Source organism: Parambassis ranga, chromosome 6 (assembly GCF_900634625.1).
Source record: "Parambassis ranga chromosome 6, fParRan2.1, whole genome shotgun sequence".
Lineage (NCBI taxonomy): Eukaryota > Metazoa > Chordata > Actinopteri > Ambassidae > Parambassis > Parambassis ranga.
The window spans coordinates 10,136,427-10,152,124 of NC_041027.1; the positions used below are offsets into that span (position 1 = coordinate 10,136,427).

Consider the following 15,698-nt stretch of genomic DNA (forward strand, 5'->3'; position numbering starts at 1 on the left):
CTCATGGAGACACAAATTAAGACACAAATCTAAAGTCATTCAATCGTAGTTGACCAACATGCAGATACTTCAGCTGCTTATTAATATGTAGAAAACATGGTGCTGATGAAGGGTTAGGGCATTAAGTGATCTACGACTTTTGACTTATCAACCTCTATCGAGGACCAAGGACATCAACAGGTGTGTGGCACAGCTTACAGTAGCCTGCAATTGACATAAATAATAATGTAGAAATGAAGAAGCTTGTCAGACAACCAACAGAAACATTGTGATCCCATACAAAACACTTTAACAAACATTCACTTGGACTCACAGATGAAACAATTTGGCGGCCACTGTGGCCCAAAAATCACATAAACCTGGCTTAATATCTGAGCCAATCCTCACAGACCACTGTGTTAAAACGCCCAACTTTACATCAGAAACGAACATGGTACAAAGAAACTGCAGGTTTTCAGGCTTTAAGGTATGCATAATGCTGCTTGGAGTGACAGGTGGATGCCCTGTCTGCAAAATGATTAGAGCCTGCTCTCTTCATGTCTCACTGGGCAGGAGGAAGTCTGCTAGTCGGGCATTTCTTGATGGAGAGGATTTCTCCAAGACTTTCAGAGAGTGAAAGACAAGAGGAGAAAGCTGATGTTTTTTTTTTTAGAAAAACTCTTACAGCAAGGCTCATTTGTGAATAAATATTAAAAACAATAAAAGTTTGTAGAAAATGTGAGGCTGGCTAACTATATAAAACTTTTTCCAATAAAGTTTTCTACTACTGGCAATATCTGTTAAGCCCTATTCAATAGCTGTAAGAGAGCTCAGCTGTTCATTATCAATGGCCTAGAATCTATGTTCAGAATGCATTTAGCGGCCCAGCTCTGGCCACTGTTTTAACCTTAACATCATTTACACGTTAAAAATAGATCACATTTTTTAGGGTTCTCTAATCAAATCTAAGAGCACAAGCTTGGAGATTAACACTATCATTCAAATACACGAGGAGGGAATAGAGGAGGCAGATTTATGAACAAAGTCTCATCAAATATTGAACAACATCGAGTCTGCACCAGGCAAGATAAGGAACTAGAAGGACAGGCTGGGGAGAAGGCAGGAGCCAGCTAATTGGGATGTAAAAGCGAAAGGGGAATTCACAAGAGAGAAAGACAGGGAGAGTTGTAGTTTGCATAAAGCAGAGTAATCAGATTGGGAGAAAAGAGAGAGAGAGAGAGGTGGGAAAAAAGGGGTGAGAGTGAAAGTCACATTAAACGGTAGCGTGCGGGTAAAAGTGAAGGGCGGTAAAATGTACCAATATTAGAAGTAATTCCTGTCAGACCACCTGAAACTCTCTGCTTAGCCACTGTAGATGTCGAACTTGGCTCGTCTTTGCCTTCCCCATCACATCACTCAACTCCTACGCACTGCAACAACAATAGCTCAGAGTTAGCTCCCTTTGCCAGCTGTTGGCTCTGCTGTCCCTGTTCTAGCCATCATCTCTCAACTAGTCCTGACTTTTCTTCCTCCTGGGAGAAGAGTGGTGGAATAAGGAAATTTCAGCCTCCTGACAGAACAGACTTTCCACAGAAAACTCATCGTCACTGTCATCCTCTGAGTCTCATCTTTGTGCAGCCCCTCACACTCGCTGTGCTCAAGAATTATTTGATATTTTTTTCTGTATTTTTCTCTTTTTTTCTTGAAGTCAGGGCATCCTGTACCCGGACTGCTTTTAACATCACCAGGAAATGTTCCCTATTTTAGATTGCTGGGCAGAATAAAGGTTTTAATGCCGCTTTTTGTCTTCTACCCTCGTAAGGGATCTCATTACAAGCAGTAGAAATATTTACAGTAACCAAAAACGCTTCAATTTTGCGTGTTTATTTTCAAGGCTGACTGTGTTACTAGTACAGTTCAACACACAATTGCTTAAAGAAATTTCAACAGAAGGAGGAAAAAAAGATTTCAGAAGCTGGTGAGTTGGTCTGCCGGTGGGAAAGCCACCATGGCAGCTTCATCTCTGATTATTAGATGTCTAAGAAGAGAGTAGAGTATTTTAACACTCAGCTGTAGGTCCATACAGAAAGAACGGAAATGAAGTGAAACTCAGATGAGGAATCAGGAACTGATTAATCATGATAATGAGGACAGAGATGGATGCCTTCCTTGAACACCTGGAAAACTAAAATGGATGGAAAAGGGGTCTGCACAAAGGTCACGAAAAGCTCTCACTCTTATTAATTATAGCTTTGTCCTCTCTTCTGATAAGTCAACCTTATGTACAATACACATTAATGCGCACAGGGTGTGTTGTGCCTATATAAGAACATTGTACACTGTACAGTTTGCTGTGTTAGTTGGTGTGGCCTGTGTGCTGCAGGGTTTTAACACTGTAACAACCTGAGGGGCAGTCAGTTCACTCATGTTGTTTCTTTCTTGTCAATCTCTCTCTCTCTCTCTCTCTCTCTCTCTCAGTCACTCACTGCCTATGTAGGACAGAGCGTGTGTATAGATATATTTTCAGTGTATCGGTCCCCGGAAAGTAGAATTGGAGATCATCCAAGGAACAGATTGTCCCACTTTTACGTCCTGTGAAAGTGGAGCGGCCAAGTTCTGTCCTCTATATCCCTCTCTTTGACTGGGTCTCCACCCTTCAGCCTCTTTCATACTGCTGGTGATGGGGAACTGTTAAAACGCATCCACTCTAACAGAGGATGGATGGAATGCGTCACTAGCATAGGGGAGAAGAGGGCACTTACTGTAGTTTTATATGAATGGTGTAGGTCTGGGGGTGGTGCTCTGACGTACGGGTGAGGGCTTAGCTGTGGTCTGATAAGGGGTACCCTCCTGAATACAGCAAGTTAACATTAAAGGATAATGGAAAATGGAAAATATCAGTGTTTGTATGGTTTACTGATGCAGGTTGCCATTTTCAGGCGGTAATTAAATCTGTGCTTGATGAAATCGTGTGAAATGCAAGTGCTTAATTGACAATCATAGCATCCTTGATTAATTTTACAGTCCGATAACAATACTAGCAGTAGATTTACTCTCTATGCATCCCCAGATTCTACATTACCCCCCAGTGGGGAGGAAGAAATCCTCCTATCCAACACAAACAGATGCCTTTTAATCAATTTGATGGTAATCAAACAAAAACTGATAACCCTGCTAATCAGTAATTAAGTGGATGATTAAAATAATTACCCCCAGCTCCAGTTCACAATTAATATCCGGCTTCTTTGATCAGCGTTCCAGCTCGATCCATCCCAACACCACCCCACTGAGCACCGGCTCTATTAGGAAAAAGGGGGCCACGTTGTGCTTCATAGGTGTCACATTACTCGCCTGATGTTCCACATGAGCATGAAACCAACTCACACACACACAAAGAGTCTTTAAGCAGCACTCTCACACATCTGTCCTGGAAACAACGTCAAGCAGAATGCAGCATTAGCTTCCAGACCAGTCAGTCTGAGCTTGGCTGGCGGTCTCATGTAGATCAAAGTGGGCTATCTTTCCCCTCAGACTGGATATAATTGGGTCAGGTGGAGCGTACACAGAGGGCCTCGCATGGGCTAAACTTGGCTGGATGGGCCGGGAGACCTCAATGCAGCACAGATTTAGGAGTGAACATCCCCTGCACTATTTCTGAGACTTCCCCCTTCCTATAGCATTGTTTGAATCGGTAGATAAAGCTCCTTTGTCGCAACACACAACAGAAATCCCTCAATCAGGGTCTCTCAGTTTTTACTTTTTCTGGCCCATGACCTTATTTTTGTGCGTTACACTGATGAGAATCTAAATTTAGTAGAGCCTTTATTATAGTTCAAGGCTGCAAATAGACTATAAAATCTATTAGCAGAAATATATTTTGACCCGTCTTTAGATGAAAGGAAGATGGAGGATCTCTGCACAACAAAAGTTACTTCAATCTGCAATCGTATTCTTAATTATGAGGCACATTTAATGGACATTTCTTTCTCATATTGGCTGTTAATGAGCTAATACATGTGGATGAGACATCAATTTGTTGTTATTGGTTTCCTCCAGCAATGAATTAAATGAGAGCACATCTCAGTTCCATGCAGCAATGAATCCAAACTGTGCACAGAGTCCTAGCGTATGTCCAATACCTCTGAGACCTGAACTATATCACAATGAATCGACTGAGATGTTATCGGCTCTCCTGGGGTCACGTGAATATAAAATCTGCAGGACTTTGAACACAGGAGCAAAAAAAAGGCAGAAAGGCTTGTTACAAATGCTTCTTTATATCTTTTGAACACTGTAAAATCTAAAGTTTAAAGCCTTTTTCTAAACTTAACCAAGTAATGTTTGTGCCTAAATATAACCAAATAGCAGAAACAAAGTCATATTCCTCATACGACGTCAGATCATGACATAAAGGACAAAGTTGAATTTTAGAACGGAGGCTCCTGTTCTCCGATATAAACTAGTTAATTCAATATAAAACAAACTTCCTTTTTCCTCACTATACACAACATAAAAAAGAGACTTCAAAGGCAGCTTTGGAGCACGTTTCCTTCTATTTTACAACAGCAAGAGAAGAAGGAAGGGGAAGCACAGATGAAGAGAGAAGGTCAAAACATTTTTAATAAAAAACAAACCCATCTATAGAATCATAACTTTTTTCAAGGGCATCCTTTTCCTTTTATACACTTGTCCCAGAGCTCCTGCCAAAACACCTCAGGCCTCAAATACAATGAAAGCAGGCCACAGACAAAACTACTCATGACATAGGCAGATGATTGCAAGTTTAAGGCTTTAGGGTGGATTTTAAACAGCCACAAACAGACTGTCCACTAGTGACAGTTACACTTACCTTGCCCATCCGGTGACACAACGGAAACACTGAGAGACAAAAGTCAACAAGATGCTAATAAATGTTGTTAGACATGGCTGACAGAGTGTGGACCATGTCGATGCCTGTCAGGCCTCGTTACAGTTCACCCATCGTCCGTGTAATGGAGTGTAATTGGTTCTACGGAGCAGAAAGGCCTGAAGATTCTGGTCATGGAAACTGGACTTGCTTTGAGTTTTCTGAAGATGTTTCCCCTGTCATTAAAAGGGCTTCTTCAGCTCAACATTTATCATAAGGTATACATTTTTTGTTGCGATTAACAAGCCTTTGACCACCCACACAGGTGACCCTGATACAGAAAAAAACCTTAAACCCACTACCACTTAGTCAGAAGGGAATAATCCTTTTAGATGAGATAGGAAGCATGATCAAAATCCCAATAAGTCTAATTTGTAATTATAAAACAGATAAAGGGCATGAAACAGGAACTAGACCACGTCAGGAACCGGTGAAAAAAATGCTGAAACATGACTTATTAGCTGTTTTTATGTTGCAAGGCAGATTTACATCATTTAAAGGTGTATTCTGCTTTAACAACTGCCAATTACATTGAAAAAGTCCCTCTGAAATCCAGCTGTCACTTTCGGAGCCATCTGTGCAAGAAAACTCAGACAGAATGTTTCAGTCATTAATTTGAAGTTGTTGTTGAAATATTCTTCATAAGGTGTTGCAGTTTGCTGGCTTGTATTTTCATGGCTTACGGCAATCCTCCAGATCTTTTCCCTGGGGGAAATCTCCCTGTATGTAATAATGAAAAGCCTGCAGAGTCAGGAGAAACAGCTCTTCTCTGGTGTTACTTCCTAATGAGCACAACAATCAGACTCTTATCAGTTCCACAAATAATAATTAGGAGTTCATTAAAAATCATTTCAGATAATGATTTTTGTTTAAGTTTATGTGATGATATACGTACATGTGAGACACTTTTCTGCACAGCTTTTGCAGTGTCCATCCAAGCTAATGTATGTGTGTGAATGCATTCAAGTGTGTGGCTTATATATTTGTTTTTCATAGCAGCTGCACCCTAGTTTAATTCCCCCCTGGGACTGATTTAAGAAAGCATTGTTTGTGGGTTTTACATTCCTGCTTCGTGGATACAGTAGAGGCTTGCAGCTAATAGAGCGTAGCTGTATTCCTCCACAGCAGTGAGCTATCACTGGAAATATTCCTTCCACATGTCTGTCTTTTGTCCTCCATGCCAAACCCTGGAGGATTACTGAACCATATAGCACTGTCACATCTGCTACACTGACCAGCCTGTTTATCGACTCCAGCTCCTCCTGCAGTGATGGCAGAGGACAGAACAGGACCGGGCAGGAGAGAACAGCATGAGACAGGACGCGGTGGAAAATAAGTAGGCAGTGGTTCTCAATCAAAGAGAGATACACATCTCCACTGACACATGAAGCTGTCTGGCTACTTTCATCTTCTGCTCAATTGTTTCATAATCTCGTTTGGCATTACCCACTCGTATAATCACTCAGTCCCATTCTGACATTGATAATGTCAGCTTTCTTTGTTCCATTATGATCAATTGTTCTGTATTTTGAGGAGGCCATTAATCTTACTGTGCCTGGTCTGCTCTAAATTGCCCAGTTTGTTTGTTTTCTTTCTTTTCCAAATGAATTCCTCTGGGTGCAATTCGCCAACAGAAAAATATGCTTTTAAAAGCCGGTATTGCTTGTTGTGCATTATGTTGTGAGGGGCAGGTCTTAGGAGGCTGTGCACAGTCAATTATGTTGTATCTCAGGGATGAAAGTGCACAGAGCTGGAACACACCACTGGTGCTTTAGCTAATACTAAAACACCACCGTTTTTTTTTTTTTCCCAAGCAGGCCTGGAACAAACTGGTGTATGTGTGGCTGCATGAGAGTCATTCCTCTGGGGTCCTTAGAGGGTTTCCACCTTTGTACCAGCTCACACCATAAATGCTGTGATGAGAGCAATGAGTTTGACAAGTCGCAGCTAAAGAAGTGTGTGAAATGTGGGTGTTGATGAGCTCCTATTTGAATCTGTTCACCTTTCCATTTTAACACCTTTTCTCTCTGAACTCAGTTCAATCCTGTAAGTGTCTGGGCGGTACCAATATAGGATTACATAAATGTAGCTTTTACATAAGCACATACTTTTTTTCTTCTCTAAGCTCCATTTATGTTAAATTCTGGTCATAACCTACCAGTTATGTGTAAAATATCCAGCAATTATAGTTCGTAACGAGTCTTAACTAGTCACAAGGGGTTCCATTATGGCTGAAAAGTTGGATTCAATGTGAAAGGCCCACTTAGGGAAAATTTACTTTTCTAGCATGCAAGTGCAAAATGCATAATATTATAGTCAGACTATTATGGAGAGATTGAACTATTTTCTCATCCTTCACTGCAGATGCTGCATCTAATAGAACTAGTTGTAAAGCTGCTGTGCAGTCATATGCACAAATACTACAGAGTTTTCTTTGAGAGCTTTGTGTTATTTGTCATTTTCCTTCTGTCCCACTTTGCTCTTCCTCCCCACCTACATAAAACATGCGAACGAGACCTCAGAGGACATGTGCTCCCCCCTACCCCCCTCCTCCACTCCCCTTTTCTGCCACAATTTCAAGAGCACCCACTTCTTTTTTGCTGTCACTTTCACCTTGCTGCTAAATTCTTCCTTCTTTTACGTTCACTTCACTCACACAAGGTTTTCATTACAACACTTTACACAGCACATTTCTTCAACTTATTTACGTATCACTTCAAAGAAAAAAAAAAAAGTAATTACCTGGAAGTGTGCAGTTCAGGCTTGTTGTGTCTTCTTGCTGTATCCGCAGTGACCTCCTTGATAAAACCACACAGAGAGTAAAAAAGGGACCGGGTTTAAAAAAAGAGCCAAACATCCATTTGACAAAATGTAGATGAAGAAACATAAGAAAAAAGTGATTTCTCTTTTAAAATCACATTTTCATGCCTTCTAGGATTTAAACATGCATCGATGTGAGCCAGCCTCTCTATTGTGCAGCCTCTCTTTCTCTTTTTCATTCACACACACTTTCACCTACTCTATGCCCTGGTATAGCTGCTCTCGTCTCCTCGCTCTCAATTGCACGCACATTCATGCAGCGTGGCACTCTCTCTCTCTCTCTCTCTCTCTCTCTCTCTCTCTCTCTCTCTCTCTCTCTCTCTCTTACTTGGCTGCTAGATTGATCCCTCTCCTTCGTTCGCCTTTCTCTCTGTGCGCACTGACTCTTCACCATCTATCTGTCAGTCCCTCTCTGCTTTTTTTGTGCACCCAAGTGCTCTTCTATTCAATTATCCCCAATTTTCTTCATTACTCTCTCTCTCTCTCTCTCTCTCTGCCACTGTTCCACCACATTTCAACCTCGACATCGTCACCACTCCATCAATCACATGCACTTACCCACGTCCTATGATATGTTACACACTCTTATCTGTCCCCTAACATACAGTCAGGCTGGACTTGGTCACTTTACAGTTCACCTTGCCTCCTTGATGCTGAGAGGTAATCATAAAAGACAACATAAATCAGTCTGGGCTCTTTCCATTGATAAATTCATCGTATGAATTGAGTGTGCTGGGACCTCTTTATCAGCAGTACAGTGGAGCTATTATGCTAGATGTGTTACATCATAAATCATATAATTAAAAAAACAGGCTTCACTGTGTCCTTGCCTTTCTTTTTTAGCATTAACCAAACACTTTTATGCAATTCTAATTAGTGTACAATCGACAAATGATTCAATGACACCCAGCTAGCTATAGTTTAGTGTAGTGTTGGTTGCCTTGTCAAATCCATTTATTGTTGAGAAACAGTCAAACCTTCCCTTTACCTGACCAAATTATTTTAATGGTAATGGTTTTTAATGGTCACGTGTCCGAGTAAGGAGGTGGGGGATGGGGAACTGGTATCTAATACGGTGGACTTTTGCTCAGGAGTCTGAGGTTTAACTCCCTTGACACTGCGAGCGGTTTTGTTTTCACTCAGTGTTGAGTTTGATTTTCACATGTGATAAATTATGCTTTTAATTGTGGCTAGATTTGACTTGAGATTGTAACGTGTTTAGGTAAGGCATGAAAAACAGTGTAAGGGCCTGTGTTTTTGGCCCTTACCCAACTTAAACGTTATTTTATTATAGAAATGTTACATTTTAAAGTAGTGCAACAACTACCTAACTTATTATTTCCACTATGTGAAGATTGTTTTGGATGCATTACAGAAATGTAATAGGATAAAGGGTTTTAGACCATGTTGAATGACCACACAGCCAGGACTACAGCTGCATACTAGTAAGTCTCATAATATAAAATTTTCCCAAAAATTTTTTTTTATAAAAAACAGAAGATTAAAAAAAGTACAGCTAAACTTCACACAAAGTCTAGTCTAGACTTCACACAACAGTGGCGACACCCATGGAGACATTTACTTCAAAACTAAATTGCAATAATATATTATATTTTTCCTTATATATCATAATAAAACCTGATATATTAAAATAAAACCAGTTGTCTGAATGTAGCATCAGTGTTATTGTCCCATTCATTGTCCCATTCATTGTCCCATCATCACACTATAGGTGAAGAATATCTTTTGGATAAAGGATTATTCTGACCCTTGACCTTTCCCCAAGCTGAATGGGATCTATCATCAGGTACTGATACGCACTGCTGTGAGGAGGCTGTGCACAGAGGAGAAGGTAAAACTTCAAAACAAAAAGCACAATAACAGAACAGAACTTTACAACTATCCAGCGAGGAGAAAAGACTACAAAGTTTTTAAAGTGGCTGCAGACTCACATGGACACACAGGAAGTGATACATTTAGAGCTCTGACAGGGACAACGTGTGACATTGTAGGTTTATATAATATCTCATTTATGGAGTTGGAGTGTTTGAGTGAGAGAACCGTCCTTATGTTTGCTTTATGGTTGCTTTTAAAGGCCATCAATGAGAAGAATGGAGGAAGTACAGCATACCCGAAATACACTAATGCGACCAACAGCACACTCCGCTAAGAGGAGATGTAGATGAATCCCTATCCAGCCTCTTAAGGACGACGTGACATCTGCATTGTAACCCATGATAAGAGCACTAGTAGGTGCTCTCATTTAATGGTGCATCACTCCACGCTGTATATTCACCACACTTTTATCCTTCCTTGGTGCTTCTACCAGCTTTGCTACCCAATATCCTTTTTTTTCTGAGAAACTAGCTTTCTTCCTGCTTTCTGTGTTAACCCCTCTCATGCCAAACCAAAGGAGAGAAAAGTGGGTCATGGGCAGATGGAGAGTACAGTAGTGAAACAATGATTGCCAGGTTTATATTTATTTGTGCAGCTCCTTTGCTTTAGGTGAAGTTGAGCCAGATTCAGAAGAAAAACAAAGGGAGAAAAAAAGAGAGAGGAGGCAGAGTGAGAGAGAGATAAAGTATTGATTTATGAATTTTAAGCAGAAGGTATTAGTGAAGTATAACATTATGTTTGCGCTTTGAGAAGTGTTCTGCAGTCACATAATAATTTTAAATTCACAGCCCTAAATACAGTTACCAAAATTATAATATCTTATTATCTTTTTTTGCTGCAAATGAGTGAAACACAAGCGCAAACCTGCTGTTAGGCTTCACTCATGTGTTATTTACTCAAAGAAAAGTGATGCACTGCTGGGCCCTGGTGGCCATTTCAAGCAATTGAAGCCGTCCCCGTTTGTGATAGACTAGAAAGTAGTTTCACAAGCATGCTGGTTTCATTGTGACAAAAAGCAACAACCTAAAAATCCCCCCCCACCCCTGAAATTTTGTTTTGTCAGCGTATAGTTTAATGGCTTTTTACTCACTGCCAAAAAGCAGAAGTTGGAAACCAGAACCCTTATCTTGAATCCTTTTTTCTTTAGAATTCAGCTGTGTCACTTAACAACTAAAACTAACAGTACCCTTAAACAACCTGTCCACAAAAAAATGCTGAGTAAGTATTCGTATGAGAGACCAAACAGCTTCACAGCATCTGATAAAAAGTGGTTTTAACACTTTACAAAAATAAACTGAGTCATTGCTTTGACCAACAGCTTTTTTTCTGGTTTCTGGTTTCGATCTTTAAAAGGGTTTGTAACTGATCTGGTGAGCAGCTGTCCTAGTTACTTCTTTAATTTCTCAGAATTTGTTTTCTACATGTTAACCAGACACACGCCAGTTGCGCATACTTTAAGCAACAATTGCAACATATAAACTAAAAAAAAATTCTCTGAATCACTAATAATTTCTCCCCATGTTACAGTAAACACTGTAGTCTAATCACACAAAATGTGTGTGGCATACAAAGTGTGGCATGTTTTAATGAGCCAACAAGGCTACCAGAGGCCCTTGCTCTCTGCAGCCCACAGCAGTGGTCCTTGTGCAGCAGGGAGTTTGCATACATCAAATGTTTTGTAATTAATGGTGTGACCAATAGTCAGTATCCTGTCATGCTCCTGTCCTGTTTGACTAAACACAGCTGCAGCAGGCCTGCAGCAGATAAGCAAATCATTTTTTAATATATATTTTTAATATATTTTTGTTATTTATTTTTTTGATATACACAAAAAAAACTCCTCTCTCTCCTCTCTAAGGGAAGTATAAGCCTGAAGCGCCCCACTTCCCCCACTCCCCACCCCTTCCTCACTTCCTCAACATGAGAATAAGTGAACAGTAAGCTGTAACTCTCTGGTCAGTCATTAATGCCACCTTCAGTGTGTTTTTGTCTTGTGTCTGTGTCACTGTGAGTGATGAGGGGTGAAAAGCATCTGCTGCTCCTGGCAGGTAAGAGGGACATATTTAAGTAGAATGGTTGCAGGTTGTAAGCCGTTCTTTTTTTTTTTTGTTATTATGATAACTTCTGTCACACTTTTGAGAAATATTTTTTTGTCTTAAGCTTTTATAATCTTCACACATATTGTAGCATTAGGGTTTTTTATTTATTTTTCTGTACTGTACTATTCTGTACTCATTTTTTGTCAGGGATTAACATTAACATCTTAATATCTTAATATTTTTAACAGAATAATATATTATAATACAACATGCTACCTACACTACACGTTTTTTTTAAGGCAGTGCAAACTACAGCACAAATTACAATTTAGTCTCTTCGTCTCCAAACGAGCCTTACAACTTATTTACCTCAGGTCATAGACTGATCTTTGTTAATTAGTTTTATATAACATTATAGAATGTTTTTATCCAATATTATAACAGTATAATTGCTACTTTCACTTTTACTTCAATTATTATTATTACTACAAGAGAAAATATGTAGTAATGTAATTTTTCTATAATAATAATAATCATAATTTGGGACATTTTGGATGTGCATATTTGTTTATACACAACATACAATATAATTAATAAATGCACTACAGGATTTAATGTAAATTTTTCATTACAGCATTTGCAGTCCTGGCAGGCTGTCAGCCACAAGGTAATCAGTATTCACTGGACTGAAAGCATGTCAGTCCTGTATGCTCGCTTTGTATACAGTGCATTTTTTTTTTTGTGTCAAAGCGTCTTCACAAATACTGTAACGAATGTCCTCTTTTCTGTCTCTCTATCATTCTTTAGTCTTGTTGTCTCCTCCACTGCCACAGATCTTCACTGGGGACTTATTGTATTTGAACTGTGACAACATTACTGATGGAGGCCAAGTGACATGGTACCTCAACGACACCAGGCAAACAGAGACAAGCAAAACCATAAAGATTGCAGCCGCTTCCCCCACGGATTCCGGGAATTATTACTGCAAAAGTAATGAGCAGAGAAGTGGTGATTATGTTCTCAAAGTTGAAGGTAAATTCACCACATAAACGTAAGTCTTAGAGTGCAAATATATAAAATTCACTGCATATTTCTGATATAATTTTTTGTTTTTTCAGACTTTGTTCCCAGTGCCTCATTGACCATGGAGACAGGCCAACCGGTGATGCAAAAAGGAGGTATAATCATCTTGAAGATCGAACATGAGAATGGTCTGGATGGGTGGAATTGCTCTGTCTATGAGGGAGTGAAGAGGAACTGGATTAAGCTTAGGTTGAAGGACAATCCTGTGTATCTGGAATTTCAATCCAGAAAACTGACCACCCATGAGACCATTTTCTGGTGTACCAATTACGAAAGCAGAAGCAACCAAGTCGTTGTCAGGACCTCAGGTAGGACTCACATTAATGTTTTTCTAATAGCTTTTCCCAGCCTGGAATATGTCACCTATAAGCACCTATGTATTTCCAGAGAAGCCTCTATCACTGGAAATGTATCCCATGCCTGCCGTAGCTGGAGAGAGTCTGACTCTGAGATGTCTTGTCTGGGGCGCCAAAGTAATAAAACATACTATATTCTACAAAGAAACCACAATCCTTAAACAGGGTGATGAACCTACCCACGAAATCCATAATGTGACAACGTCTGTGCGAGGAATATATTCATGTCAAGCCACATTCATGTTTGTGGACAAAAGCAGTGGACCACCATACGACAGGAAGTCCGATCCCCAAGACGTGCCCGTCCAAGGTATGCACATCTCACAGCTGTTTCCCCCCCTTTCCATCTTTAAAAGTCTTTCTTGTCCTATTACAGCACAACCTGAAGCTGCAATCCTCTCTGAAGACATGTCATGCTCTTGTAAAAAATGTACTGGTGGTATGTCCTATCGCTTTTACAAGAAAGTTGGCGAATCATGGAAATTTCTGCCTCTCAACACAAAGCCAAGTGAAACTGGTTTATATGGATGCAGATTAGTGTCAAGAAACATGAGGACCCTCCTCAGCAACGCCATGTTTTGTGAGTCTATATTTTACTGTTGTCTTCCAAACTCTTTATACTAAAAAAATGCTGTTAAAAGTATAATTCCAGACTTTTGCATATAACGTCGGGAACATTATGCGTTTTACATCTGGTGTCTGCAGTCACAGTCCTACACTTCCAGAGAGCGATCATTGACCAACTTTACCTGCTCACGTTGAGATATTGCCACAAATTACACATCACTATTTTAGTAGATAGCTTACTCACCTTGATACATATTTCTGTAGCAATCTATCCGTTTCAGGTACTCTTTGCAAGGAAGGACAAAAGTATTGTAAGTATTTATTATTTCATTTCAGATCAGCCCTCTTCATTCCCACTTCTTGTGAGCTCTGTGATTTTTTTCATCCTACTGGTTATTCTGGCTGCCGGAGCAACATTCCTGTATGTTAAGCATAAGAGGAGGAACGCCACTGGTGAGTACTACTTGTTTCTGCACTGATTTCTAAAGGCTGCTGCTAAGTATCCTCTTTTCCATTAGTGCCCATTTACGAGGATGTGCAGATGCATTCACGAGGCAAAGGTGATGACAAATATGAGCCGCTGCAGATGAACAGGAGAGAGGGCGAATACGATGAACTTCAGAAGAAGAGTGGAGAATATGAAGCACTGAAGAAAGAGGGAATGAAAGGGGAGGTGTACCACACTTTGGGGATGGAGGGGGCAGCAGGAGGAGGAGAGGGAGGCTATGAAGCACTGAAGAAAGAGGGAATGAAAGAGGGGGTGTACCACAGTTTGGGGATGGAGGGAGCAGCAGGAGGAGGAGGAGGAGAGGGAGGATATGAAGCACTGAAGAAAGAGGGAATGAAAGAGGGGGTGTACCACAGTTTGGGGATGGAGGGAGCAGCAGGAGGAGGCGGAGAGGGAGGATATGAAGCACTGAGGAAAGAGGGAATGAAAGAGGGGGTGTACCACACTTTAGGAGCCAAGGGAGAACAGAAAGCAGGAGGGAAGAAAGATGATGAGAAGGAATCTGAAATAGTGGAACTTTGAAGCAAAGGCAGGGATACTGTGGGTCTCAGTACCTGTTACCTTATGAGGAACAAGACATTTTCTACAAACTAGCAGCCGGCAAGGTCTCGCTCAAATTATGTGATCAGGCAAGTGTGTACAAGCACCTTAGCTGGATTCTTGGACATAGAGTGAAAAGGTGTGTCAGAGTGATAGAAACATTAGTAAAAAATATTAAAAGAGTTACTTATGGATGCCTCATGAGGAAGGAAGGAATATTTTAAAGCAACAGCTGTAATTTTCATTAAATATATCATTCATACATTTTTATAGACCAGGCAAAAGAAGCAGCAGCTATATACTAACAGGCTTTTACACTTGTTTTAAGCTACATTCATGTGTTTACCTGCAGCCGTCATACTTTTAATAACAAAATATGCATTTTATACAATCGCTCCAACTGTCTTACAATGCAATTTGCTTTTTTTTTTTTAAATACATATATATAGTAGAAAACAAATGTATTTTTTGACCTTTGTGTGCTAAAAAGTATTTGCCTTGGCAACATTTTGTGTAATTATGTTTAACTGTACACACAATAAATGCATTTTGATTAAAGTTTAGTTCTCTATTTGTTTGTTTCAGTCCAAATGCGTCTGCACACTGTTAAGTAATGCTGAAGTCACAGCCAAATGAAAGTTTGGAGATTATCCACATAGAAATATGAAGCTGTTGTTAGCTTAATGTATAATAAAAATGTATTTTAAGATATTTTAAAAAGGTACAGACCTCAGCCCAGAGGTCAGGTGACTTTCAGACCTTCTGCTCCTCCTTCTTCTTCCAAACTAAAAGTTATATGTAGCAGAATGGCACACATTCCTCAGTGGTGGTGAATCCTCACACATATTAATGATCCAGCGGTATAATCCACTGGTGATGGCAGGTTTCTTAGATTTTTTTTTATCGGGAGCAAAATCACAACCTGAGCTCTTCCCCTGACACCTCACATTTCTCCCGCCCAGGATTTGCAACTGCGGCCATGTTTTTAGGCCCGAACAAACTCA

The 15,698-nt window shown here is 40.1% G+C and overlaps 1 protein-coding gene across 3 annotated transcripts; it reads left to right on the top strand.

Moving 5' to 3' along the window:
- Positions 1–11,538: 11,538 nt before the first annotated feature.
- On the top strand, positions 11,539–15,089 carry LOC114437347 (uncharacterized). Of its 3 annotated transcripts, none has more exons than XM_028407989.1 (9): positions 11,539–11,649; positions 12,275–12,307; positions 12,448–12,672; positions 12,759–13,031; positions 13,111–13,389; positions 13,456–13,659; positions 13,983–14,099; positions 14,165–14,499; positions 14,590–15,089. In XM_028407989.1, exons 1-9 carry the CDS (start codon positions 11,616–11,618, stop codon positions 14,674–14,676), a joined length of 1,587 nt encoding a protein of 528 aa, XP_028263790.1. In that variant the 5' UTR covers positions 11,539–11,615; the 3' UTR covers positions 14,677–15,089. The 3 variants fall into 3 exon arrangements, with proteins under 3 accessions (XP_028263790.1, XP_028263789.1, XP_028263788.1); XM_028407988.1 differs by having other exon boundaries at positions 14,165–14,368; positions 14,447–15,089; XM_028407987.1 differs by having other exon boundaries at positions 14,165–15,089.
- Positions 15,090–15,698: the final 609 nt, after the last annotated feature.